This window comes from Rhyacophila brunnea, unplaced genomic scaffold (assembly GCF_057557595.1).
Source record: "Rhyacophila brunnea isolate RB1 unplaced genomic scaffold, BYU_Rbru_1.0 scaffold_14, whole genome shotgun sequence".
Lineage (NCBI taxonomy): Eukaryota > Metazoa > Arthropoda > Insecta > Trichoptera > Rhyacophilidae > Rhyacophila > Rhyacophila brunnea.
In genome coordinates, this window is record NW_028232796.1 from 27,827,396 (window position 1) to 27,853,056 (window position 25,661).

At 34.4% G+C, this 25,661-nt stretch overlaps 1 protein-coding gene across 1 annotated transcript in view; it reads right to left on the reverse strand.

The window, feature by feature from the left end:
• Positions 1-12,175: 12,175 nt before the first annotated feature.
• The window catches only part of LOC147075815 (RNA/RNP complex-1-interacting phosphatase homolog), a 130,288-nt gene continuing 116,802 nt past the window's right edge, over positions 12,176-25,661 (reverse strand). The window contains exons 6-8 of the mRNA XM_085942132.1: positions 20,896-20,942; positions 15,983-16,090; positions 12,176-15,229 (exon numbers count right to left, since the gene is read on the reverse strand). Coding sequence (XP_085798258.1) covers positions 14,823-15,229; positions 15,983-16,090; positions 20,896-20,942 — 562 coding nt within the window. The 3' untranslated portion in view covers positions 12,176-14,822. The remainder of the gene's footprint in view (positions 15,230-15,982; positions 16,091-20,895; positions 20,943-25,661) is intronic.

The window sequence follows — 25,661 nt, forward strand, 5'->3', positions numbered from 1 at the left end:
GCTTTGTGTACCCGCATACTGAGTGTCACGAATTGAAATGGATGAGTCTACAGAAGAGTCGGGACTATCCCGCTCCCCATACGACGCTGCGAATTTCTCAAATGCCGCAAAGTTGGCCTCGGTTGCTACCAGATCTCCATGACCAATTGGGCCCGTGTGAGGACGGACCCTGGCAAACAGCTCCGCTCGTTCGAATTCCATAAGCGGGCAATCCCAGAGGATGTGTTCAACATCTTGGTGGTCATGCCCGCAGGTACAACCCGGCCCATCTACTATCAAGCCAAACTCGTGGAGTCTGGCGGCGAAGTTGCCATGGCCAGTGAGGAACTGGCTAATCCAGTGCGAAGGTTGGAGTCTTCTAGTTTGGTGCCTGCAGAATACGTCTGGAAAAAAACGGTAAGTGTGCCGCCCCTTGGGGGAGGCGGTCCACCTCGCCTGCCATGCCGCAAATGCGGTCTTGTACACAATGTCACTTACAGTCTTCCTGTAAGGAACGTCCTCGGATCTCAGCGGTGGTGTCAGATGGACACCGGCGAGTGTTGTGCTGATCCCCCTCAAGAGGAGGGTGATCGATCCTCTGACTTGGACGTGCAGATCGAGGGGTAGCACCCCCGCGAGTACGGCAAGCGCGTCAGTAGAAGTTGTGCGGTAGGCTTTGGTAAGCGAGATCAGCGCAAGTCGCTGCCCGCTTAGTAGTGCGCGTCTCACGAGAGTTAAGGAGTGTACTCGGGAATGCCAAATGCTCCTAATCTTAATTGATTGAACTGCGCTGCAATCTTCATACAGCCCGTAGAGCTCAGCATTATATCTTCTCCTTCAATTGGTGCCGTCCCTGATCGGTCCATATATACGGCGGAGAATTTCTCTTTCAAAAATGTTCAGGGCTCGTTCATTTCGCAGAGTTAATGTCCAGGTTTCCGATGCGTAGGTGAGCACTGGCTTTACAAGTGTCTTGTAAAGAGTGCTTTTAGTTCGGCGAGATAGTATGCGTGACTTAAAATGTCTTAACAGGCCAAAGTAGCATGGTTATGAATGCGTGTCGCATAATGGTAAATATTATTAGGATCGTTAGTGTCCGTTTGCATCATCCGCGCTATCTTTTCTTTTGATATAATATTTATTCAAACATTGGATGCCTCAGATGGCTTCACCAATTCATGAGTTCCTCTGACACAGGCCTTGCGCGTCATAGAATTACAAAAGAGGTGTCAACTCGATAGCCAAATCATCCGGCTCACGATTCTCAGTCATGAAGTCATGAAGAAGAAGAAGTTGTAATATTCTATTCACCTCAATAATTATTTTTAGTTTTCGGTCCTGGGTCCATAATATGTGCCCTCGTGTGCAAAACAGTATTAACTACAATTTGGAGAGATCCTACCGCCGTCTATGAATCAATATTAGTACTTATAGTTAATACCTTTATTCAAAATGATAAAATATGTACACTAATATTAACTAAATTTTTATTGGTTAGTAAAACACGTCGCCTTGAGTGTGTATACGAGTCATGCTCGGTGAAAATAATGTGGATATTATTTTTCTAAAAAAAACGTCTTGAAATACTTACCTATCCGAAATTATGTATTTTCATGTATACATATATGTGTAGTAAGCTGTAGTTAAAATGTAGATGAAGATTTTGTGCGTGGTTATCCCTTGTCCGTTTGGCAACACCAAAGAAAACATTTATACCGGATATCGACAAACCGACGCTACATATTACTGTACGGCTTTCAACTCAAGCTGTCAAGATTTTTGTTTTACCTCTATTTTTATCCATCTTCAATTTGCTACATTCTTCGTCTATTAATTTCACTTATTTTATGTTATATCTAAAGGGTGTAAGATTTATTGGGAAAATAAACTTTGTAAAGCTAACACTGTATCTCGATTGATAACTATATCTCTTGCAGCCTACTATGAAAATAAATTGAATAGAAAATTATTTAATTAAAAAGTACTATTAATAACATTTTCAGAATTTATTACGTACAATTTGGTTACCCCATTTTTCGGTGTATATTATAAAAGCAGTCAGATGGAAGCAACATCAAAATAAGCTTTCACAACGTACAGAAAAAAAGCGACCAAATTTATTTTAAATGAAATGTTCACATAATTTTATCCATTATTACGTGTATAACAGAAAAAAAACACTGAAATAAAAAAGAGAAACCATCAATAAATGAAGATTATCAAGATTTATTGGAAATTAAATCAATTCGATAACATAATGGAGGATTTTAACTGCTGCATGTCTGTGTCGATTTAACTTGGAACTAATGCATAATGAATGAATGGTTCTACACCTACATACATGGTTGAATAATCAATATAGTAGTACTTACCCAGTCTACAGTTTTATAGTGCGAAATAAAATCTGTGAGGATGACGCTGGTTTCCTAGGAGTACTTACCAGTCAGGGATGAATTGATCCGGCGGGATACCTGGATTTGCTGGACATTTTTATTAAAAATCGTTAACTACGACATACACCGTGGACTTCGATCAATTGATTCGAATAAGTGTAAAAATGCAATAATCGAGATCGGTTTAAACTATTACAGAGCTATTCGGTTTGGCCAATCCAAACTATTAAAATAAAACACAATGTAGAAAGCAGTTCTAGTACTGCTTATATCAAATTATTTAATAAACATCAGGGCCAGTTTCGTAAGCTTCAATATCGTCACTGTTCTGGCAGAAGACACTAATTTGAAAAAATTATATATTGAGTTAGTTATACCAAAATGTTCCTTATTTCAAACTTAACCGTCTGGAAACCTTATTAATAAATAAACAGTCTTTATTTTAAAAACATCCTTTTTACGATTACTGATAGACCATTTCCAACATTTTAAGAACTTCAAAGTCAAATTACTCAAAACTAGTATTCTCCAGTTAGTGTGTTCTGCCAGAACAGAGACGATATGAGATTCTCAACTGATTACAATCTTACAGCTTTTCATATTATCAAATTTTAAAAACATATTAATTAAAATATGTGAACAATAATCGAACACAAAAATAAGTTACTTAAATTTACATAGGTTTTCGTATTTATTACATAGACTAACAGTATTTTTGTGGATTCAAGCTGCATAAAACACATAATATACTTAAATAAATAATTAATATAATGTAAATTATGATAAATTTAGTCAATCGAAATGAATTGAAAATATATAATAATAAATTGTTATCATTAATTTTAGCATTTCTCGAATGACATAGCATGGGTTTTTATATTATATTGTATTAAACCATAAAATCATAAAAAATATATCATGACAAATACAAAACGAGAAAAGTTGCTACAAAAAATGTGAGTCAATTGCAATCTGCAATAATTGTAAAGTCGACCGAATACATTTTACTATGTTATTTAACATTAAAATTAAAGGTAGGAATGATGCACCAAAATATGGCTTTATTCTTAATTATTTTTAATACGTAACAATGTTTACAATAATACATATTTATTGTAACAGTGGCGTCCCTAGGAAAAGTGTCGTCCTTAATCGAACTTATCGAGAATACTATTTTATGTAATAAAAATACTTTATGTAGTCATCAAATGTTTAAAATAAATATAAAGGATAATAAGGCTTCAAAATTGTGTAAATAGTTTTTTTTTTTTTTTTAATAATAACCATACCCTTGCTTTTTCGTACAAGGTGGTTGGGTGGGTTAGTTGCATTGATGTGGGGCTAATTAGGTGCCTCCATTTATATCTTTAATTTTCTTTATGGCCAGGATTAAATATTTTGTGTAGTGTTCTTGTGTTGTTCTATTGCTTAGTGCTTCGTGAGGCTTTTGGAGGTCAATTTCGTGATTATGTTGTCTACATAGAGTCCTGAGAGTCCATCGCTCCCTTTCTAGTATAGGGCAGTCGTTGATGACATGCCACACAGTTTGAGATGTGTTGCCGTCACATGGACAACAGTCGTCATCCCTCAATTTAAATCTTTTTAGATAAGCTCGCACCGATCCGTGGCCTGTTAGTATCTGTGTGAGTTCGTGTGATATTTTTAAGTTCCTGGCAAGAGTGATGGCACAGTTTATGTTTGGAATAAATTTCTGCGTTATTGATCCTGTGGCGGATGTTGTGTATCTGTGGTTCCATAGCTCTATGGTATCTTCGTTTAGTTTTTGTTTTGCGTAACTCAGAGGGAAGTGTGTATAGGTTAAAGGTCTTTTGTCTGTTGTGGCTTGTTTAGCGTATTTATCAGCTTCCTCGTTTTCGGCTATCCCTGTGTGACTTCTTATCCAGAAGAATCTGGGGTTTGTTCCTATCATTCGAAGCTGTGTTGACAGTGTTAAAATGTCTCTTAAAAGTGGGTTGTGTAAATAGATTATCTACAACGTTTTAAGAATGTCCAGGATCATGCTTTGAAAATAGCATAAAAGCTCCACTTTGACGTACGCTGAGCATGTGGGCCGTTAAACAGGCAAATACGAAAACAATAAATCTTAAAATTTACATGCACATCGTCTACTGAGAATTAGTGAATTTCTACGAAACCTACTCTCAAACGGTGATGGTTTTAGGTACGTGGAGGTCTGTGACACTGAGAAGCTTGGAGGCACCTTTGTAAAATAAATTGCAATATATTAAAAAACAACAATAGCACGTTTATGCTTCGATTATCTACTAAGATGTCAATACTTTCTAATGAAGCGACCTGTTTCACGGAAAACCACCAATTCTCTCGAAAGTTGTGCCACCCCTATGTCACGCATAACCTGCCTACCCCCACAAGACGTTACTGGTTAACAATATGATATTTTATATGACATAATTATACGAAATTTTGTTTACTCGGATGAAAAAGGATAAAGCACAATACTATCATAATAAGTATTCATCTTTCCTGCCAACCTTCTGAAGTTATACTAAATTATTATTAGGTAATTGTTGACCTTTACAGGTAATGTACCTAACAGTAAAACGTTACATATTTTAGATTAGCTTTTTTATATCATAGAGTAGATACAATACAGGAAACTGTTGCGTTGATTTGAATTTCTATCCACCCACATAATATTAATATTATTTCGTAAGACAATGGCCATAACAATAAACTAGGTCGGCGTAAAAAATGTATCTTTTTGTTGTCACCGTGGCGTCACATGCCACATCTATAACCTGCATTCCAAGAAAGTTTCAACACCTTGTGACTGTGACCTAACAGGGTCCTGATGCAGTCTTAATTTAATGGCGTTAGTCTTGTTTTGTTGTATAATCTGTTTTGATCTCGTGTCTAGCAGCATCTGCAACGTATATAATAATATGTTTTTGAAAATTGCAATAAAATACTATTTTGCTTTCTCTTATATTCATTTTAGGTAAAAGATAAGTATATAGAATGTCGAGTTACCTTTAATCGAAGTAAAGTCAAAATTACATCCATAGATCTTTAGAATAATAGTTTAATGTTTTATTTATCGATTACCTAATGACAGTAATAATTGGTAAAATATCTGGCGAACAATACCGGTGTGTTTTTCTTTCGTGTTATATTCTATTGTTTTTGGTTGCTATGGTTTCCTGGTCTCCAATTTTGCGCCTGTCGCCGGTGTTGCCATCTCTGCCGCCACAGATCAAACTTAATAACAGCTGCGAAAGTAGCGAAATAATAAGGCAACGTTGCATACACAGTTATAATTAATGCCATTTTAAAATTTATTAAGGGGATTTATAAGTACAAAATGAATAAATTAATAGTTAGCAATATAAACAATAAATGATTTGATTGTTACTTTTTATCAAGGGTGATAAAGTATACCACTAGTGTCATGTGTATAATATTATTATTGTTATGACAACCATTTCTTATATAGTTTTTAAGTACAGACCTACAAACTTATTTATGAAGAATGGGATAGGGAAGCCACTGTCGAAAACTACCCAAACATGACTCGTAACTGGACAAAATCTGACATTCGAATGAATTTTTCAAAAAGGTGTCCTATGGTAGGTAGTTCGTTGTTCCATTTTTGGCCATTCTACAGATAAGTTTGTATACTTATAGGTCTGTATGACGTTTATAATAATAATATGACGTATATTGTAACATTGCTAGCTTTTCATAATCGATATTCAAAACAATAGGTATTCCATTGTCGGAATCCAAGTGAACGAAACTTATCTGGAGAATGAGATGGGGGAGCCACTGTCGAAAACTACCCAATCACGACTCGCAACTGGAAAAATCTGACTTTCGAATGACGTTTTTCAATATGGCGTCCTATGGTAGTTCGTAGTTAAATTTTTGGCCATTCTCCAGATAAGCTTGTAGGTCTGTAAAAACGGATGTTTACATTGTTAATGTGAATGCTCCACCCTATCAGAGACACCAGAATATGAAGCTTACAATTTGAGACATATTATTGATATTTTACATTTTTAGAGTGTTTCATATTTTAATCAATATTATGTAGTACTTATCTAAAAACTTTATAACATGTGAATTCGTTAAAGGATCCCATCTTATTATTGAATAATATTATTTTATACTACGTGGTATTTTATAAATTTGGTTAATTCTGTTTTCTCTATTTTGTTTGTAAATGTTTATGTACATAGTTTTATTTTTAATATTTTAAAAAACATCTATTTTTCAAAAAATGAAAAAATCTACAAATTGAAATCTTTTTTATTTATAATAAATTGAGCTTGAATATTGTGTTAAGTATAGGTATACATTTTTATTTTTTATGAAAATCGATGTTTTATGAATTATTCAGAAATGTATAAAATTGCCTCTTTATACCTTATTTCTTCTTACTAATAAAATAAATGAAACATACGATATTAAAGTGATGACCAAACATTGTACTTATTCGCTTTTATGTGTAGGTGTAATCTATTTATCAATATTCCAGTTTACTGTGACATTTGCGTCAATGACAGTTGGCAATATCAATTATCAACCTTTTATACAATCGGTTCCGTGCACGGGTCTATGTTCTGTAATAGAAACTAAGTTCCTAATAGACCTAATAGGACCTTGTCTGCCATTCAATGCTAAATGCTTATCACTATCCGTTCAGGTTAATCGGTTTCGCTACTGATTTATGTTTTACAAAGGGCAGCGTTTAGTGCCTAGCAGGTGACTGATTGGGGTTTTATGTCTATGGACCGTAACATGGCCAAATATAAATTTTACATTCTTTTTTACAAACCGGCGGAAACATTCTTTATAGAGATAGCTTTATACGAATTGTGATGGACATTTTATGACAGTACTTCGCGTCAATGCGCTCAGACGTTCTTAGGTTGTAAAATATACATGTTTACATTACCAGAATGACTATCAATAAATCCACGTAAAATAAGTTTTGGCTTAAATCTCTAAAATGTATAAAATAAATACAATTGTATAAGGAAGATTTAGTTGCAATTACGGATTGGAATACCGAATGAATATATCAATACCGGTATTTGTTAAAACATAATATAGAATGAAATAGAAGAACCTATCTATCAATAAAGTTTGTAAAAAATAAATCTATAAAACATTCGTATTTTATAAAAGTATATAAGTAGGCACCTACATAGTATCCTGCCTTAATAGCCTTTAAACATAATATAAATCTGTCTTGTATCGTTTTTTTGGTACCGTTCAATTATACGGAATACAGCGGACAACACATTTTGAAAATACCCTATATACTGGATTATTTGTTAGTTTGGGTTAGGTTAAGTTGGGTTAGGTTAGGTTAGTTAACATAACAGATAATCCAGTTTATCGGGTATTTTCAAAATGCGTTTTCCGCTGTATTCCGTATAACCGAACAGTACCGTTTTTTTCTAAATTAATTAAAACTGCAGCTTTAATGAAGGAACAAAAAATTATGCAGACGGGCAATTTTTGCCGATAAAATTTTGTAAGTACTCTGATAAAAGATGCATATTATTTTTTCCCCATAGAGCACAAAAATAATGGAAAGTGAATCTTCTGAGAACATTTTGTCAGAAAGGCGGCGAATTATTAATGAAGTCTGTGGAAAGGTAAAAGCACTTAAATGGCATATCTTTGTCTATTTTATTTACGAGCAGCAAAGAAGAGCGATTCCTCAAAGCGATAAAAGATCTAGACGCAATAAAGATATGCTACCTGTCCCATACAAACGTGACGAAACGCGGGGGCACCCTAATGAAGTGGGTTCTCATGACAAGAATACCTCTCCTGGCATTGTTCACCACATTTTCTGAACGCCGGTTGACGTTTTATTAGCCGCGGCTGACAAATGTGGCTTGTCTGCTTTTGACATATCGCGACCCGAGAACAACAGGGTTCTAAGTGAACAAGTGCAGCAAAAAAGTTATGGGCTGTTGAAGTTTTGAACGCTTGTATTTTGTTAATTGTGAATGTTTTCAATTATTTTTTTGGTTGAATATATCAATGATGGTACTACTATATTGTAACTATCAATAAAACTACCATAAAACTAGTTTTTAATAGTTAATTTTATATATCATAAATTCAGTTAGAACTTTGTCCACCTGAAACTCAAACAAATCGCCTTTACTACAAGGTTCTAACTGAAATTTGTATGGAAATCCTGGTGATTCAGGACACATAGTTTCACTTTTCATGTTAAAATAAATAAAATTCTTGAAAGTATCTTCTTCTTATCTAATATAATATTTTTTCCGGAGAAAATGTATGGAAATTGTTGGGAAAATGTGAAATTCGGAAAAGAATAAATATTTTTTTGTAATTTTTGTTTAATACCATTTTAAAATAAAAATTAAGTTGAAAATATAATTTAATAAAAATACAAAACTATTATTGATGAAACAAGCCCAGTGTTTATTGTTCAATTTCAACTGGCTTGTTGTTACTAATGGCTGAGGGAATGTTGTGTAAAAATTCTTCTATTAAATTATTCACGTAAGTTTTAGAATAATCTTCAACCCAGCAAGAAGCATATCTTTCAGATCCATCATAACATCATAATGATATTGTATAATTAATTTACTAAATCTCTATAGTGTGGGAATTCTCATGAATAGGGATTTTAGAATACAACATAACCATTTCTTCACCCCATATACTGAGGATTTGAAACATCTCAAACATTTATATCACTTCCAGGAAGACTTTTAAACCTAAAATATTAAATCAATGAATGAAATAGCCTTCAAATACTCTCAATATTTAGACATTATTATTAACAAAACGCGAGTGGAGAACTACAAGGTTCTAAGTGTTTGTCCTTGGAGAAACAAAAGTAACAATGAGACAGCTTAGAATACTACTTCATTGTTGGGTTTGTTTTTTCAAGGACGAACACTTAGAACCTTGTAGTATTAGGCTCGCGAAAAGGTTAAAGAATAAAGTGTACAATGTTCGTTCGACATTCACATTATTAAAATAATTAGTTATGTAGGTATTGAAATTGAGAGTTTATGAATATGTAACTGTAACGAAATAAAATTTTAAAAAATAACGATAATATAATTAAATCTTACTTACGTTTCCTAATATTGTTATTCATCTTTTAGTGAGTTCACAATTTACTGTTGATATCAAATATCACGAAACATTTTTTTGAGGTTATGTATCTCGAAGCTATAGTAGTTTATGTAAATACTCGTGGTTTATAGTTAAATACACTGCATGAAGTCTTAATAATAAATTTTAAATACAAAACAACAACATTTTACTCTTCATATTGCAATTTAAACCATTGTAACAACTTTAAATGTATTCATAACCACGAAATGTCAAAGCACATAGAACTTTGTAGAACGACGGATCTTTTTAGATTATTATAGAACTCTGTAGTACCACAGATATTTTGTAAAGTGCACATAGAACTCGGTAGTATTGGGGTTTAATGAAAAAATATAAGAAATATTGACCTTATATTGATATATTATGTAGATAATGTGACTTGGAAGACTGCCTCATCATTACTTTAGTTTGGCCAAAAATCGACACTTAGAACCTTGTAGTTCTCGGGTCGCGATATATCTACGTTCTACGGGTTCGGGTCAGACACTTACTGTCCGATATATGGCTCCATTTAAGATGTAGTCTACAGTAGGGAAACCAATCCCGAGCCAAAATTCTGATCCCGGGATTTCGGGATTACAATTTGACAATCCCGGGACTGGTCCCAGGATTGGCATTTTTTCCATTGTTAATATAAAAAAATTATATTTACAAAAAACATTGATAAAACCGGTCAAAAATAAATCTAGTATAATTTATACTATTTAAGACATTTATTGTTAATATTGTATACGTTCAATCTTGGAAATACATAAGTTTAATGGAGCTAATAATATTGTAATATAAATAATAATGTGAATAAATTCACAGTAAAATATGAGATTGCTGTTTCTTATAGTAAAGACCTAATGAATGGGTTAGCAAGATTTAAAATAGTAAAGCAAATCATGGTATACTTATGGCCTTTCCGTTTCATAAATCTAATTAGTCAGCCAAATATGAAACTGCCGTAAAACGTATGAGATCATGGTGGAATTACTTTGTTAATAGTGCGAAGCATTGTTTTTTTCCAATCGTTCTCATGTTTATTAATTTATGTGAAAAAATAAAATGAATCTGCAACTTACACATGGGAATAAATCAAACTTCATTCAAACTCAGTTTATTTCTAATGTAGTTATTTGTTATTAAAAAAAATTTTTGTTATATTTTCGTTTTTATTTTATTTTCCATAAAAATTGATAAAAAAAATCAATCCCGAAAGTTTCGGGATTACGTTTATCAATCCCGGGATTCATAGGTATCGAAAATAGCTCGAGATCCCGGGATTGGAATCCCTAGTCTACAGCGCTACTACGGACTCTGGTAATGAAATCATGAAGCATACGATTTAGTTTTAAGTGTAGCTTTAAAGGTGTTTAAATTAGTCAATACAATCTAAAAACAATAAGTAGACTGAGCTTCGGTATTATAACGACAACACTGAAGCAGGATTCTATATAAATAAAAAAATCTTTCAAGCAATTTACATTTTAATTTTCGAGAAAAATCGATTTGTATTTTAAAAACCTAAATATATGATTAAAAATTATTTTTAAAAAATCAACACATTTGAGAGAGCTTGTCAAACTATATTTCAATAATAAAGATCAACGAACACCTTTTTATAGGAGTTTTCGATACAAGTCGGTTTAAGGGGAGCCAGGCGGGAACCGCGCCAATTTTTATAGCCGATTTTAGCAAAATTCATGAATTCAATAATGAAAACCTAACCTAATCTAACTTAACCTAACCGAACCTAACAAATAATCCAATATATCGGCTATTTTCAAAATTTGTTTGCCGCTGGCTTTCCTTAATTAAACCACAAGAACCCAGTTTTAAAAGAACCCTTTAATAATTGTAGGTACCTACGTAAGTTTACCGTCTTGGGATTCTGAAAATATTTAGGTTTCTTCGTACGGTTGTTAGAAAATTACTTAAGTTGGTACTACAGATCATTTAAGTACGTGGTTAACTGCACAACTGTCATCCAGGATTCTCTATCCTGAGCTCTCTTTCTCTGTCTGTTTTTCTATTTATCTTGGTATGAATAATACATATGGACATAATAATAATAATAATAATATATAATACAGGTGTGTCCAACTTCAAGTAGGCTATGATATCCATTATTAAATAAAACTGGTAGTGAACTACAATCTCTCATCGATTATATTTGACTGAACAAAGAAATACTCAATTTTCTATTCGTCGATAGTTTTGATCTTATTTCATGTACAAGAAAGAGCCTACTGCATGACGGTGCGGGGAAATTAGAAAATCAGTTTAAAGCGCGGATTTTTACATCTTCTCTTTCTCTCACACCTCTGGTAGACCATAATTGATGCAATACGAATCAAGCGACACGACGAGATCGCGCTAGCTTCGTCATACGTAATCATAGTAAAACGACTTCAAATAACCTAATTAAGGAAATAAAAACTGTATTGGTTGATGCTTCCTTTTCAAAACTCCAATAAAATCTTTTTAATATGTATATTACAACTGTATGTAGGTAGGTAAATGATTTGTACATTTTAACGGCTCAATTCCTATGCGTCGATAAAAATCCATCCGATGATGCGTTGGACATCCCTGATACCTATAATATACCTGATTTTTCTACCAGTTCAAATAAATAAAACTCGGTTTTATAATGTCTTTTTATTACTGTTATGTTAAAAACACATCATATAAATAAAGTAATTTACACAAAAATGACGATATTTCAAAAAATTGTTTACACTTTTTACATTTAGGTACAACAAGACAACCATATAGATTTAATATTCTGAACTAAATACATAATCATTTTATTCAAAATAAATAAAATATAATTAGATAGGTACTTTTATCAATACATTACTGTGGTATCAGTGTGACCATTTCTCTTTAAGCCTTATTAAATTATCTATTGGTTAATAGTCACACCGAATGTTAGTAGATGTAAAACAATATAACCAACACATTTTTTTTCATTGGCTTTGCAATTCGGTGCGAATCTTTACAGCCTTTTGAAGGTTTCTTAACAGATTTTTCTATGAGAAATGATTGCTAACCATATAACCGCAAACATTTTTATTATATTTATGTTCTGGATTTAACACAATATACGAATCAACATGTGAATTTTCTGGACTGAAATCGACACTCCGTGTGGATGGGAGCTTGAAGTGAATGCTCTGCTTATTAGAGGCACACAGAATAAAAATTACGTAAATTAAAATATTTTAAACTGTAAACTATCAAATCAAATTCTCAAATTGCAAACGTCGTATTTTTCCGCCGGGTGTCTCTTGTCGTGTCCGTAAACTTGTAAGTATATAATATAGCCGTATCACACTTCACCGTTATAAATATATGCGTATATTAAAGACGGTCCAACCTTTTTGTGTCGTATAGTACTGACATAAAATTCATGTCTAAATAAAACACGGTTCTTGTCGGTTTACAGTTTACAGGAAGCAAGCAGCAAACAAATATTGAAAATAGCCGATATACTGGATTATTGGTTAGGTTAGGTTTTCATTCTTGAATTCATAAATGTTGCAAAAATCAGCTATGAAAATTGAATTAATGTTCATATTGAATCTAATAAAATTGCACACCGTGTAGTATACGGTTATCTCTTTCCGATAGAAAGCTCAAGGCGAACTGTGCCTCGGTGGAATGTTTTACGTACAATTTACTTGTAACCGCCTCTTGTAAGCAGAGCATTAACATTAAAGTAACATTACAGGAATATAATATTATAAAAAACATACCAAATATACATATTATATGTATAAATTTCATTACACACTTGTAGTTACAGGTAAAATAAATTCGACATTGTAATAATATATAGTTTATAATTATAACACATAAAATGTACTAATATTCGTTTAAATACTACAACAACCGGTGCGGCCCAATGATAATAGTGTAGTGATACAGTATTGCACAGTAGTAGAAGTCAAACAATCACATACACACCCAGGCTTTGAGAAAATCACATAGACGTATTGTGAGCTCACCGGGAATCCATCCAGTAACACCCGGATGAGATACCCCAAGTTTTACGCATTGGACTACGAGGAATATCTTATATATGTAACACAGAACTTTCCAAGCATGAAAGATCAGCATACCTCTTTTGAGACAATATTTTTACTAGCGTATAATATAGTACATAAAGGAAACTAGCATAGCACATTCGTAATGCACATGATTCTTTATGAATTTTCGGGAAAAAAACATTCAATGTTTTGAATTACCCTTTTGCATACGCCGTATACTTGCAACTGCAGTGACGGATTAAGCCACTTTTTCGCCCAAGAAAATACTTCACTTTACATTGAACTAAAATGAAAAATATGCATTTAAAACAATCTATATAATATTAATCGTTGCATATAGCAAACATATGCACAAAATATTTAAATGTTGATGCACTTCGAGGCCCTTGTAAGACTGATAATATAAAACGGGCGTATGTATATGTCTATGATATAATCCGCCACTGGTAACCACTGGGAACGAGGAAACAGTATAGTTATATTGTCCGATAAGTATGATTTTTTGATGGGTCACTGATTTTAGTGTCTACGTAGAAAAGTAAAATTCGTTTATTTTATTTTAAAATTTATTTACCTATATGAAATTACATAAATTGATTTACGTCATGAGAAACAAACTATTTTCATAATAACCACAATTGAACGTAGTTATACAGAATGTAGCCAGTCCACAATAATGTCGAGCTGAGATAATGGCACTTTAGCAACAACATGATATTAAAAATGTAAAATTGTAAATAGTATTTAGTTTCAAGAATATTTTTTGCGGCTTGGCTATTTTCAGCAGAACGTAAAGAAAACCTTCTCGCATCTGATCTATATTAAGTATATATATATTTTTTTTTGTGGACTGGCTACTTTCTGCATAACTGTGTCCAATTTAGTACACAAAAACATGAGAATACATAACTCAGCCTTCTGTTGGCTCTCGATAAAATTAAAAATTTTAGACTTATTTCCAATTTCTTTTCAGACACAGAATTAATTATAACAAATTGATAATATGTTTGATCAGTTATAATATAGAAGACAGTATGTATACCTACATGTTGTATTATGTGGCATTTGATTTCCGATACAATTGTTCAATGATGTTTGATTATGGTCAACACATAACAATAATTTCATTAGATTATTATACTAGATTACATTTAACGGCCAGTTTACTTCCACATTGTCCTAAAACCATTTTATACAAAACATTTTTTTAGATTAGAAGGCAGGCTGAGAAAATTTTACACCATTACAGTCATTGATCATTGCGATAATACGTACTGGTCGGCGGCCCGAAATTATAACCACCGCGCGGCGGGCCTAGATAGTTAGCGCCCTGTTGAGATCCGATGGAATAGCCACTCGGCGGTCCACGGCTAGGTTGCGAGGTCTGCTGCGTGTCATGCGCTTGGTTCGGGGGCGGAGCGTAGAAGTCAAATCCCCTTTGGCCTGCGCTGGGATATCTGCTGGGACGATTGTCTTCGTAGTCGTTATAGCGCTGATCGTAGTAGCTGGCTTGCTGCTCGGGCTGCTCGTACGATGTGTGACGTGAACGAGAATGATTCTGCTGGTATTCGTTTCGATTTGAACTCGCTTTAACTCCTCGGATCCCTGAAACGTAGTTCGGCCTCTCCATTTTGTGACCTCTTGAACTTTCGAACACTGAAAAATATTATTAAATAATTACAAGATAAAAAGAATTTTTTATATACCACTTTTAAAATTTTCTGTTGAATCATATAAACTTGACAATTCTATGTATTAATAGTTAAGGACAAATAAGGCAATTGTCAACAAATCTTTTCAATTTTTTTTTGCTATTTTGCAACAAACAAATAATATAGAATACTGAAATGTCATTTTGATTTCCATAGTAACGCAAGTATAGGTATATTAATAATTTAGTTGCTAGGACCACCGCCTTAGCAACCAATAATAGTGGATTGGATTACGGATTTCTTCCGAAATAACTTTTCATACAAAACAGAATTAACTTAAAATGAATTCAATTCTACTTAAAGATGGCTAAAAGTATTGAAAGAATGAATTGGCATCGTGTTCTGATGTATTCTAAAAGTTTCAAATGTCTAGCAAGTCGGGAAGTTAGTTAAAATCGATTGCAAGATTTGTACTGGATAAACATCCACCGGACAAACAAGAATACGAGCTAAGAAAAACGTGGTAATAATATAGACGATATAATAGAGACTAAGGGACTCCCAACCCTGACTGAATTCATTTTTTGCATTAAATGTTTTAAAAAAAAAAAATATTATCATTATAAACAACAACGATCTATCTCTCTTCCAAATGAAAAGTTTCTTCAACACCTTTGACGAATCGACTGAAATAGTGGCTTTCTATGCCTAGCCCAATGCCTAGCCTAACATTAATATAGGTGAAAAGTTGACTTACATTGTATGGCAGAGTCTGGAGAGAATTTCATCTTGTCTACCATGTACTTGCATATTAGATAACCGGTTCTATTCAAGCCGTGCGTGCAATGGACACCTATCAATTTTCCTGAAAGAAAAAGAAAAATACGAGTAAGTCACAAATATAATATAAAAACGAAAGGGTGGCAATTATTCTTCTTTCTACCATGTCAAATCCTAATAGGATCATATGGCCCTCCACAGAGTGGAAGTTTGTATTAACAGATTTTGTTTTTACGAGAAATGGATGTCAGCCACTTGCTCAACCTAGATCCATACTCTGACTCATATACACAAATGTTAAAATCAATATGTGTACTTGCCAGACTCAGGATTCGAACCTGGGCCCACGACGTTATAGGCCGACGCTTAAGCCGCGCGGCCACCGTGAGTGTCGTGGCAATTATTAATTCTTATTAAAAATGTGGAACACGGACATCTTGATTGGAGAGTAGCGAGTACAATTAAGTTTCAGTCACATTTTTACCTAGTAAGGATAACATAAACTTACTATAATAATAATTTATTTTGTGATCTGTACCCGTTATGGCCAACATACACCTTTCCATGCCAAGTTGCGCTATACGTAATCTTTAAATTTCTCTTACATTAAGAGTCCACGTTTCTCATAGATACGTGAGCGTTGGTTGAACAATGATGGATAAGGAAGCAGACAGGAATACGCGATGTGATCGCTATGATCTCGATGAGGTCGCTAAGCAGATAAAATAGTAATGGGTTGGACATATCACTCGGCAAGTGGACAAATGCTGGACAGATGGCGTCATACAGTGGAACCTAAGGGGCACAAACGCCCACAGGGACGCATTAAAACGCGCTGGATAGACGAACTCATAAAGGTCGGTAGATGTACGTGGCAGCGAAGAACTAGGGACCGATAAGAGTGGAGGGATCTAGGGAAGGCCTTCATCCAGCAGTGGATCGACCCTGGCTGATTATTATGATGGCTAATATATAGCATTATATTCTAAAACGTAATTAACAGAAATGGTACGGCCTTGTGCTTAGTAAAAATGCCCCAGCAGTCTGTTTCTATTGTAATTATTGTTTTTTGAACTTCACACAAGCGGCATTCATGCCGTGCGCTTACTAGTTTCTTGCATGCGGCACAGTATGTGTTTATTTCATCTGCAAAAATGCTGCATTCACACTATGTCCGGCGGTACATTAAATGACATGTGTTTGTGGATGCCTACAAAATAATATCGATAAATTCGAGGTATTGCACTAGACCAGTGGTTCTTAACCTTTTCGAAGCCACGGTGCACTTTTGATCATAAGAAAAAATTATAAATAAAAGTAATATTACAAATTAAACCGACTACATAACAGTCAAAGAAAAAAAATCATAATATGAAAAAACTGTAAATAAAATTACCCTTAACAGAATGGAATTTATTTGATGTGAAAATCAATTAATGTGGCAGGTACCTTCAGCTTGTCAGATTTTGCATATTTCAGTAATATTAGCTCACTTCAGTGTGAAAAAGGAAACATTCGTACTTGGCTTCCATCGATATGCAAGGTTTTTTTTTTAAATGCGTGTTTTTAAAGGTCTCGATTTGATGAAATTTATTATATTTACAACTCGGTCAAGTATAGGGTTTAGTACTGCTGGTAATGTTTTCGACTAGTACTGAAACTAGAGATTCCCAGTGCATTGATCGATTCGGCGAAATCGAAATCACATTAGATCATTCGTCGGCTTTCATAATTTCGCGAAGGACTTTTTCGGTTTTCACTATTTCGCGGATTTTTGGGCGTTTATCATTTTTTTCGCGGTGCACCGGTTAAGAACCACTGCAGTAGACTGTAGAGTATTTGAGGCCTGAGTGTTGTCATACGTGTTGCAACATGTAACGTTTTACGTTAGCATTGCAGTTTTCCCCGAATAACTTCAAGTTTAATTTACGTAGATAAAGATTGAAGATAGGTCCATCGACGATGCCATAGGCGCAAGTATGTAATGGTATAATGGGTAAGCCGACGCTATAAATAACTACAGGAGCTATCAAAACATCTCAAATGGAACTTCTTAAAAGAAATCTGCGCCTACGATCTAAAACGAAACGTATTTAAATTAACTAAATTGCACCAACATGTTAAGTTCAATTACTGACATGTATGTATATAGAAGTACGGCGAGCGTAATACGATTAGGCATTTTAAAACGCCCCTTTCGGATCGAAAAATGTTTTTAAACTTTTTCTATCATTAAGATTAGTCAGAGCCAGGGGAAAAAGTGCGTTGCTTACTGTGTGTATGTAGTTAGTAACAATATTTAATTATGTGAGTGTAGTGGACCCAAACCACAGAACAGATAATAAATAGTATTCCGATAGGCCAGGGTTTCCCAAACTTTTTCTGCAATGGAACACTTCGCAAACCCGGAAATTTTAACGGAACACTTAGTTTATTTTGTAGGTTATTTATTAGCGCAGCTAACCATTCTGCCAATTTTGGCAACTGTCGTTAAACTGACAAAACTTGTCAGCCGGTCAGTTAAGAACAATATACCCCATCATTTGCATCATCATGCGCACGGTGTGAGAAAACATGGTCCTCCGTCTGTACCTAGATCATGGCACCCACATCCCAAAGCGGGCCCCCAGGCTAGGATCTTTGGCAGGCCCCCTACTTATCGCTAAAGTTAAAGGCAATGTGATGATCAACAGTTGCATATTCCAAATGGTGTTCGAGGTCAAATTAAGGGTATTTTTAGCGATTTTTTTGTATTTTTAATACACCCACTATTATGTTGATATGCACAATTATGGACATGTCAAATATCGACAATAATCAAAAATTGTAAGCATGGCAAAACCACATACATATCATTAAATGTTAGTAAGTTTGACGTGAAACAGCGCCGCAAGCGTAATTTTTTTACTATTAGTGCATGTTTGCGATGTGTGTTTATCTCACTTGACTGATCGATCTCTCATGTCGAGCCCCCTCTGTAAGCCCAGGCCCTCAGGCTAGAGGCCTGTCAGCCTCCCCCCCACCCCTGTGGGACCCATTACCTATCTAGATACTTGACGTCATAAACATCAATGGAGATTGATCATCACTCGCCTTTCAATGTGAATTAGATTCTTTAATTATTTTAGTTTTACTTATTTTACTTCTACTTAGTAGAAGATCTATTAATACTTTGGACGCGGAAGACGCACACGGTGCGTAATGACCAGGCGGCCGATCGATGTAATTAACGTGCATTTTAAAGGGGGCAATTAAAATCTCATTATCTATTCAGCAGCGAAAGCGTTAATGTGTTGCAGTGTATAAAACCTTTCCAAATGGTCGCGGAACACCTATTCATGTTCGGCGGAACATAGTTTGGGAAACCCTGCGATAGGCAATATTCAATACACTACATTTTGATGTAGGAATTTTATGTGTGTGTCCTACGAAAATGAAACACGCATTATGCACTTGCAATAGTGTGTGTAATACACCAATATTAAATGAGCGCCAATGCATAAACCGAGAGCAGTTGTCAGTATTCGACGTATGACGTGTTCTTGACACGTGTTTAAGTTTATCCTAGATTACCTGCTTCTCATTACCCGTTAGGTAGGTATTTCATGTCCCATTATTTCTGAGTTCCCTGACCCAAACACACATTGAAAACAAAAAATATTATCAATTTGAAACATAGATTTGGAAACTACTAAGCCACTAAGCCGGCTCTCACATCTAAACTCACCTAGGAATATCGCTCCGATGTTGCATATGAAGACCGCGCATGTGGGCACCTAGCGACAGTCGTACGTAACCTCTCAAAGCGTGGATATATTGGTATGCGGCGACCGGCGAGCCGGTATAGGAATAGCCAGTTCGTAGGTGTGCGTATGCGTTTTGGCGGCTTCGACTCGCAGCCCGAGATGCATGCGATTTGTTACTAACAGCACTAGATCTTTTTTTCAAACTAATAAGTCGCATTCCACCAATGTATTCGACACGTTTCAGACGGACGAGTTTTAATGTGCGAGTCGGCTAAGAGATATATCTAATAAGTGTCGATAATAACAGTCATATACTTAGTATAAAATATAAGCGCAAGGCCGTGTAACTGAATTTCGAATTACGATGGTAGTAGGCACTAGTTATTGATTATCTTCGAATGCAATGTGGTAAACCTGTGTGCAATAAATGAAGATTTTCGATTGCATGTTAGTTCGTTCAAATTATTTCATTATGCAGCAATCGCCATTTTCTATAAACAGTCTACCATATTGCATTCGAAGTGTGGGCAATAACTAGCACTACCATCGAAGTTTACAGTTTCGTGTCACGGCCTGACTATTTTTTGTGGTTTTTGTCATCAAACAGTGGAATAAGGTGTTGTTTGGACATAACCTGATAACTGCTTTTTTGGTCATTTTATGTTTAAGAGTAAAAGTTGGGTCACTATAGTATTATCTTCCATTTGGTAATAACCCGATATCTATATTTCACTTAAAATGCTCAAAACGCTATTGTAATAATATGAGGATATGTGAACAAACACAGTGGTTAGTTTGGTCAAAACATGACCAAATACCTTATCATAGCTTGATCACTGATAAGTTACCTTATTTTCCTAATTAATGACATAATTGACAATCTAAGTATTGTCATATTCTTCTTCAGTTATTTATTTTAAAATGTTTTTTTTTCAATTTTAAACAAAAAAATTAACTGAAATTTATGTGGGCTCTATTCAAAGCTTAAAATGGCTCTCCGGTAAATTCAACATTTTGCAGTTAACAGGTTATGCCCAAACATCACCGTATAAATGAATAGGGGTGATTGACAATATATAAAAATAGTTTTTTTTCGTTCATCAATGTAGGATATAATGTAAATAGATAATTTATGTTTATATACCGTTATTGCCGTTCTGCGCCAAGAACTGATCGATGATACTGAAGAACCTGTAACAAAAAAAAAACAAAAAATGGGTATTTATAAAAAAAAATAGTTTGAAAAAAACAACCACAGGAACGAAGACATTATAAAGTCAAAAATGTTTCGAGTATGGTTCAAAAGGCGGATTTTTACAGCAAACAAATATGTAATGTCAAATAAGTACTGCATAAATGGCATGTAGGATTAACACACATAGATAATAATATCGTCGGTGTTTTGTGAAAAGGGCGAATCAACCACTTTGGCGAAATTGGGATTTTAATGAAAAAAACAATACCTATGTACCTCACCAACTTACGGCGAATTTGTATCTCCACAGGAAAGTACTTAAAAACGATAATCGTAATGGCGAATATCCACTTAGTGTTACGGATAAAAAGCGAATGTGACGAATTAGGCCTATTTAACTATTATATTATAAAATCCTATTATAAAGACAGTATTCTTTCTGAGCTTTATTATAAACTTGTTGGACATTTATAATCAAATAAATGTCAAAAGTTAAAAATCCTCCTCCTGTAAAATAGCCTTTTGGTTAATTCACCCTTTTTACAAAACACCGACGATATACTATATCCAAGTTTACCGAATCTTCTACTAATACATGTAATCAATTGGATTAATGTAAAGTTTTTTGTATCGAATTTTAATCGATTTGTCCTTAAATTATCAGAGTTAACTTCATTATCATGGAACGACCCATATTTCAAACGATAAAGTCTACATCCAGTGACGCATTTAGTGACGTAGAGGCCCGATGAACAGACTGATTTAGAGCCCCCTACGACAAACATTGACCAATCTACTTTAAATTTTACAAATAAATCCATGCATTTATATTTTTATATTTACAATCGAATATAACATAAGTGTGTAGATTACAATAATGGAGGTATATTTTTAATCAAAACCTTCTATATATATTAATTTAATAGGAGTGCTAGGTTTTCACTCTTAGGAGGCCCCCTTTGAAAATTTTCTCACGAATCGGTTGCGTCATGTTGCGTTAGGGAATTGCGCCTTTGCCTACCTATCATTGCGCACATTATACAGTGACTATTATTTTACACACATTGATCTCAGTTTCCAGCCGCCTACTGGATAAGAGGGCCGGCTAAAGAAGGCATACAATTATTAGCGCAAATTCGATTTGGCATCACTTTTTGTAGAATATTTTATATTTAGTCAAATGTCCCGTAAATGGTTGTCTTAGGAATTTTCTCTACCTCGAACAGACACCCTTCCTGACTGGCAAATAAAACACTTTGTATGGTTCGTGCATGGAATGAATGTAAGTATCTTCTTCCAGCAGTGGATCGCCAATAACCGATGTAGATGATAAGTATAGATTTGAAAATTGGGAAACAGGAGAACATAAGAGAAACAGACGGTAATTTCCGAGAAATCCTTAAGGTCGTGCCACGAACATAAATGTTTGGACGTAAAAAATCAAATAAAATATTTTTATTATGGCCCGCCCGCGAATAGGGCCGTATAAATAAATACGTGTAGATATATGTCGGCAATTGTTGTGAATATCGATATTATGCCGAATGACTGAAAACAGGGTAAGTAAAATAAAAAAAACTTGGCAGATTAATACGACTAAATTTTTCCATAGTAAAGAAAGTGGACATCACAATGGTATCACAATGATTCAATTCGATATATCAATTCTACAAATAAAAAAATAAACAACAATTTAGCTTGTAATAAATTTCGATGTCTTCAAAGATTTTTTACAGTTTTTGGCTACACAGACAGAAGGGAAATCAATAATTAGGAACTGGTCATCGGCAGTGGAAAAATTTAGGGTTGAATACGCGATGGTAAGACCAAGTGAAACCTTTACCACCAACGTCGACTTATCTTATGTATATAAAACAAAATATGTAGTACTTATTCCACGTAATGTAATAATAATCAGGACCGGGTTTCTTTAGCTCCAATTGGACATTACGAAATATACAATATTACAACTATTTATAATAAAAAATTTCAATGACAAAATTGTATTTATAACAATGTCTTTCCACTAAGAATTGACATTAATTCCTCCAAACCAAAACCCGCCACGTACCACACCCGGTCTTAATCGAGCGTATCACGTGGCACTACATTGGCGATGTGAAGCATCTAGTTCAGTTTTAGGCCGGGAATGCCCTAGGAGAAGATACCCAGGACTAAGGTTGCTACGCTCAAAGTGAGCTCTGACTGAGTTGAAAGAAGTTACTTTCTAATGCAAAGTGCCGGGGAGAGAAGAGCACAGGGAAATTATAAAAATAAAAATGATTCTAGTGTATATATAACAAAAATAATGAAGCTAATCATATGGATAGCAATATTTTAAAATGCAAGATAATTGGCCTTAGTAGCAACCAAGAATAGACAGTTGACACCATTAAAGAAATCATGCGGTTGTGATAGTTTCATTATATTCAGAATATATCAAAAATGCCTTAACCCATGTTAGCCGCTATACAATGCACCAGTGGCGAGGGGTGGAGGTAGGCTGTTAAGGTCCGACATAAATAGTAGACACTAAACTCACTCAGTTATGGATACTTGTTTGTTTTCATTGATCTAACAACACAAATTGCAGATGGTGCTGGTTATTTTAGAAAAAAATCAATTAAGCTTAAACCAAACCATAATAGTTTAGGTATTCTATGGGCGATCCGACAAAATAGTGGACAGTTTTTCAGTCATACTTACCTGTTTTCGTTGAATTAAGAATACCTAAAATTATTACAGATGGTGTTGGGTAGTTTTTTTTTTAAATGCCTAAACCAAATCATAATAAATAAGAAAACATTCTTCTATAAATAAAATATCTAGAATTGTGTATGATTTAATGGCATAATTTGGATATTTTATAGAAACACACTGTCCGATATTTACGATATGAAAGAAAAAGATGAATCTATTTCAAAAAAGTAAAAAATAATTACAAGATAAAAAGAACTTTTTATATACAACGTTTTTAAATTTTCTGTTGAATTATTATGCTCAATATGCTTAAACTTGTACTTGATATGAAGTAAATAAAAAACAAACAAATATAGAATACGGAAATGTCATTTTCACATTTCATTTTGATTTCCATAGTAACGCGCGTATATATTAATAATTTAGTTGATAGGACCACCCGCTTAGCAAGCAATAATAGTCTTTTACTTTTTACGGATTTTATTGAAATAACTTTCCATACAAAACAGAATTAACTGAAAATGAATTCAATTCTGCTTAAAGATGGCTAAAAGTATTAAAAGAATGCATTGTCATCGTGTTCTGATATATTCTAAAAGTTTCAAATGTCTAGCTAGTCGGGAAGTTGGTTAAAAATCGATTGCATGATTTGTACCGGACAAACAACCACCGAAAAAATAAGAATACGAGCTAAGAAAAACGTTGTAAAATACCTTAGACTTTTTAAATAAACTCGTTTGTTACAAATTCAAATGGATTTACAAAACATAATTTATTGATTAAAGGTAGATAAATTTCTTCGTAATATAATAATATTGTCAAGTAGAAAGAACCCATAACCATCGTAGGGAATACAAGGATGATAATGGGTTGGTTGTGCAATTAAAAAATAATATGTGTGTATATATTATATATATATATAAGTACTAATTATGTTTCTTATAACATGTATCGAAAAAATATTGTCAACTCTTATGCGTATGTGAACCTATCTTTGATATAATTATGTCCAAATTATGACTTTTTAAATCACCTGTATTTCACATCGAAACGGTCATAATACGATATATAATCAAAACGTTTCACCACCCTATAGTTACATCTGTAGGTACATAATGTTATTTGAATCGTATATCAAGTTGGACGAACTATATGAGGTTTTGAAAACACAAGAGTCGGTCGCGGTTTTTAGCAGGGTCGGAGGTCAAACGATGTCCGTATTTGGTCGAAGTCGAAACAGACCGACGCCCACGCCGTCTACACCGGACAGGGTTGCCACAAACCATGACCACATGATTATATTAATCATTGAAATCTAACACTAGGGCCATCCGCTCACGTAAATACTCAAAAAAGACGAGACTGAAACTTCAGTATCTAACTAATGTATCTCGCTGACGGCAAGACTAGAATCTCTCAGTTTCAAAACGTCCGCGACCCAAACCGAAGAGAGGCGACAAGCCACCCATACATACATGACATCCCAGTCTCTCAGTGTCCAGTCACCCATAAAACAGTGGTACCAATATCAGTAGATTCGGTGAAAAATCATATTTTCTTACCGAAATTGGTAGCACTGAACTGAACTAAACAAGCAATAACAAGTCAAGACGTCAAAAATTAAAGATGGGCGAACCGATTTTTAATTTAAACTATGTGGCAGATGTTGAGAAATACCTACTCCTGCCTCTATAATTACAGGCTGCCAGAATATTTCGGTAAATATATTTCGGAAAAAGCGTAGAATAAAGTAGGGAAGACAATGGGTTTGATAGTTTGAGGTTATGAGATAATTAGGCTTCAGTAGCGTCGTGTGCGAAGCATCAATCACTGGCCCCAGTTGTTGAGTTCTATCACCAACCAGTTCTGCGTGAGCGGAAGGCCTAAGTCGGCTTTCACATCTAAACTCGTCTCGTGTGCCGCACAGCCATAAATCAAACCTTCCGAGAACGGCGATCCAATGTTGCTTGTGAAGTCCGCACCGTGCACATCTACCTAGTGACAGTCGCGCGTAG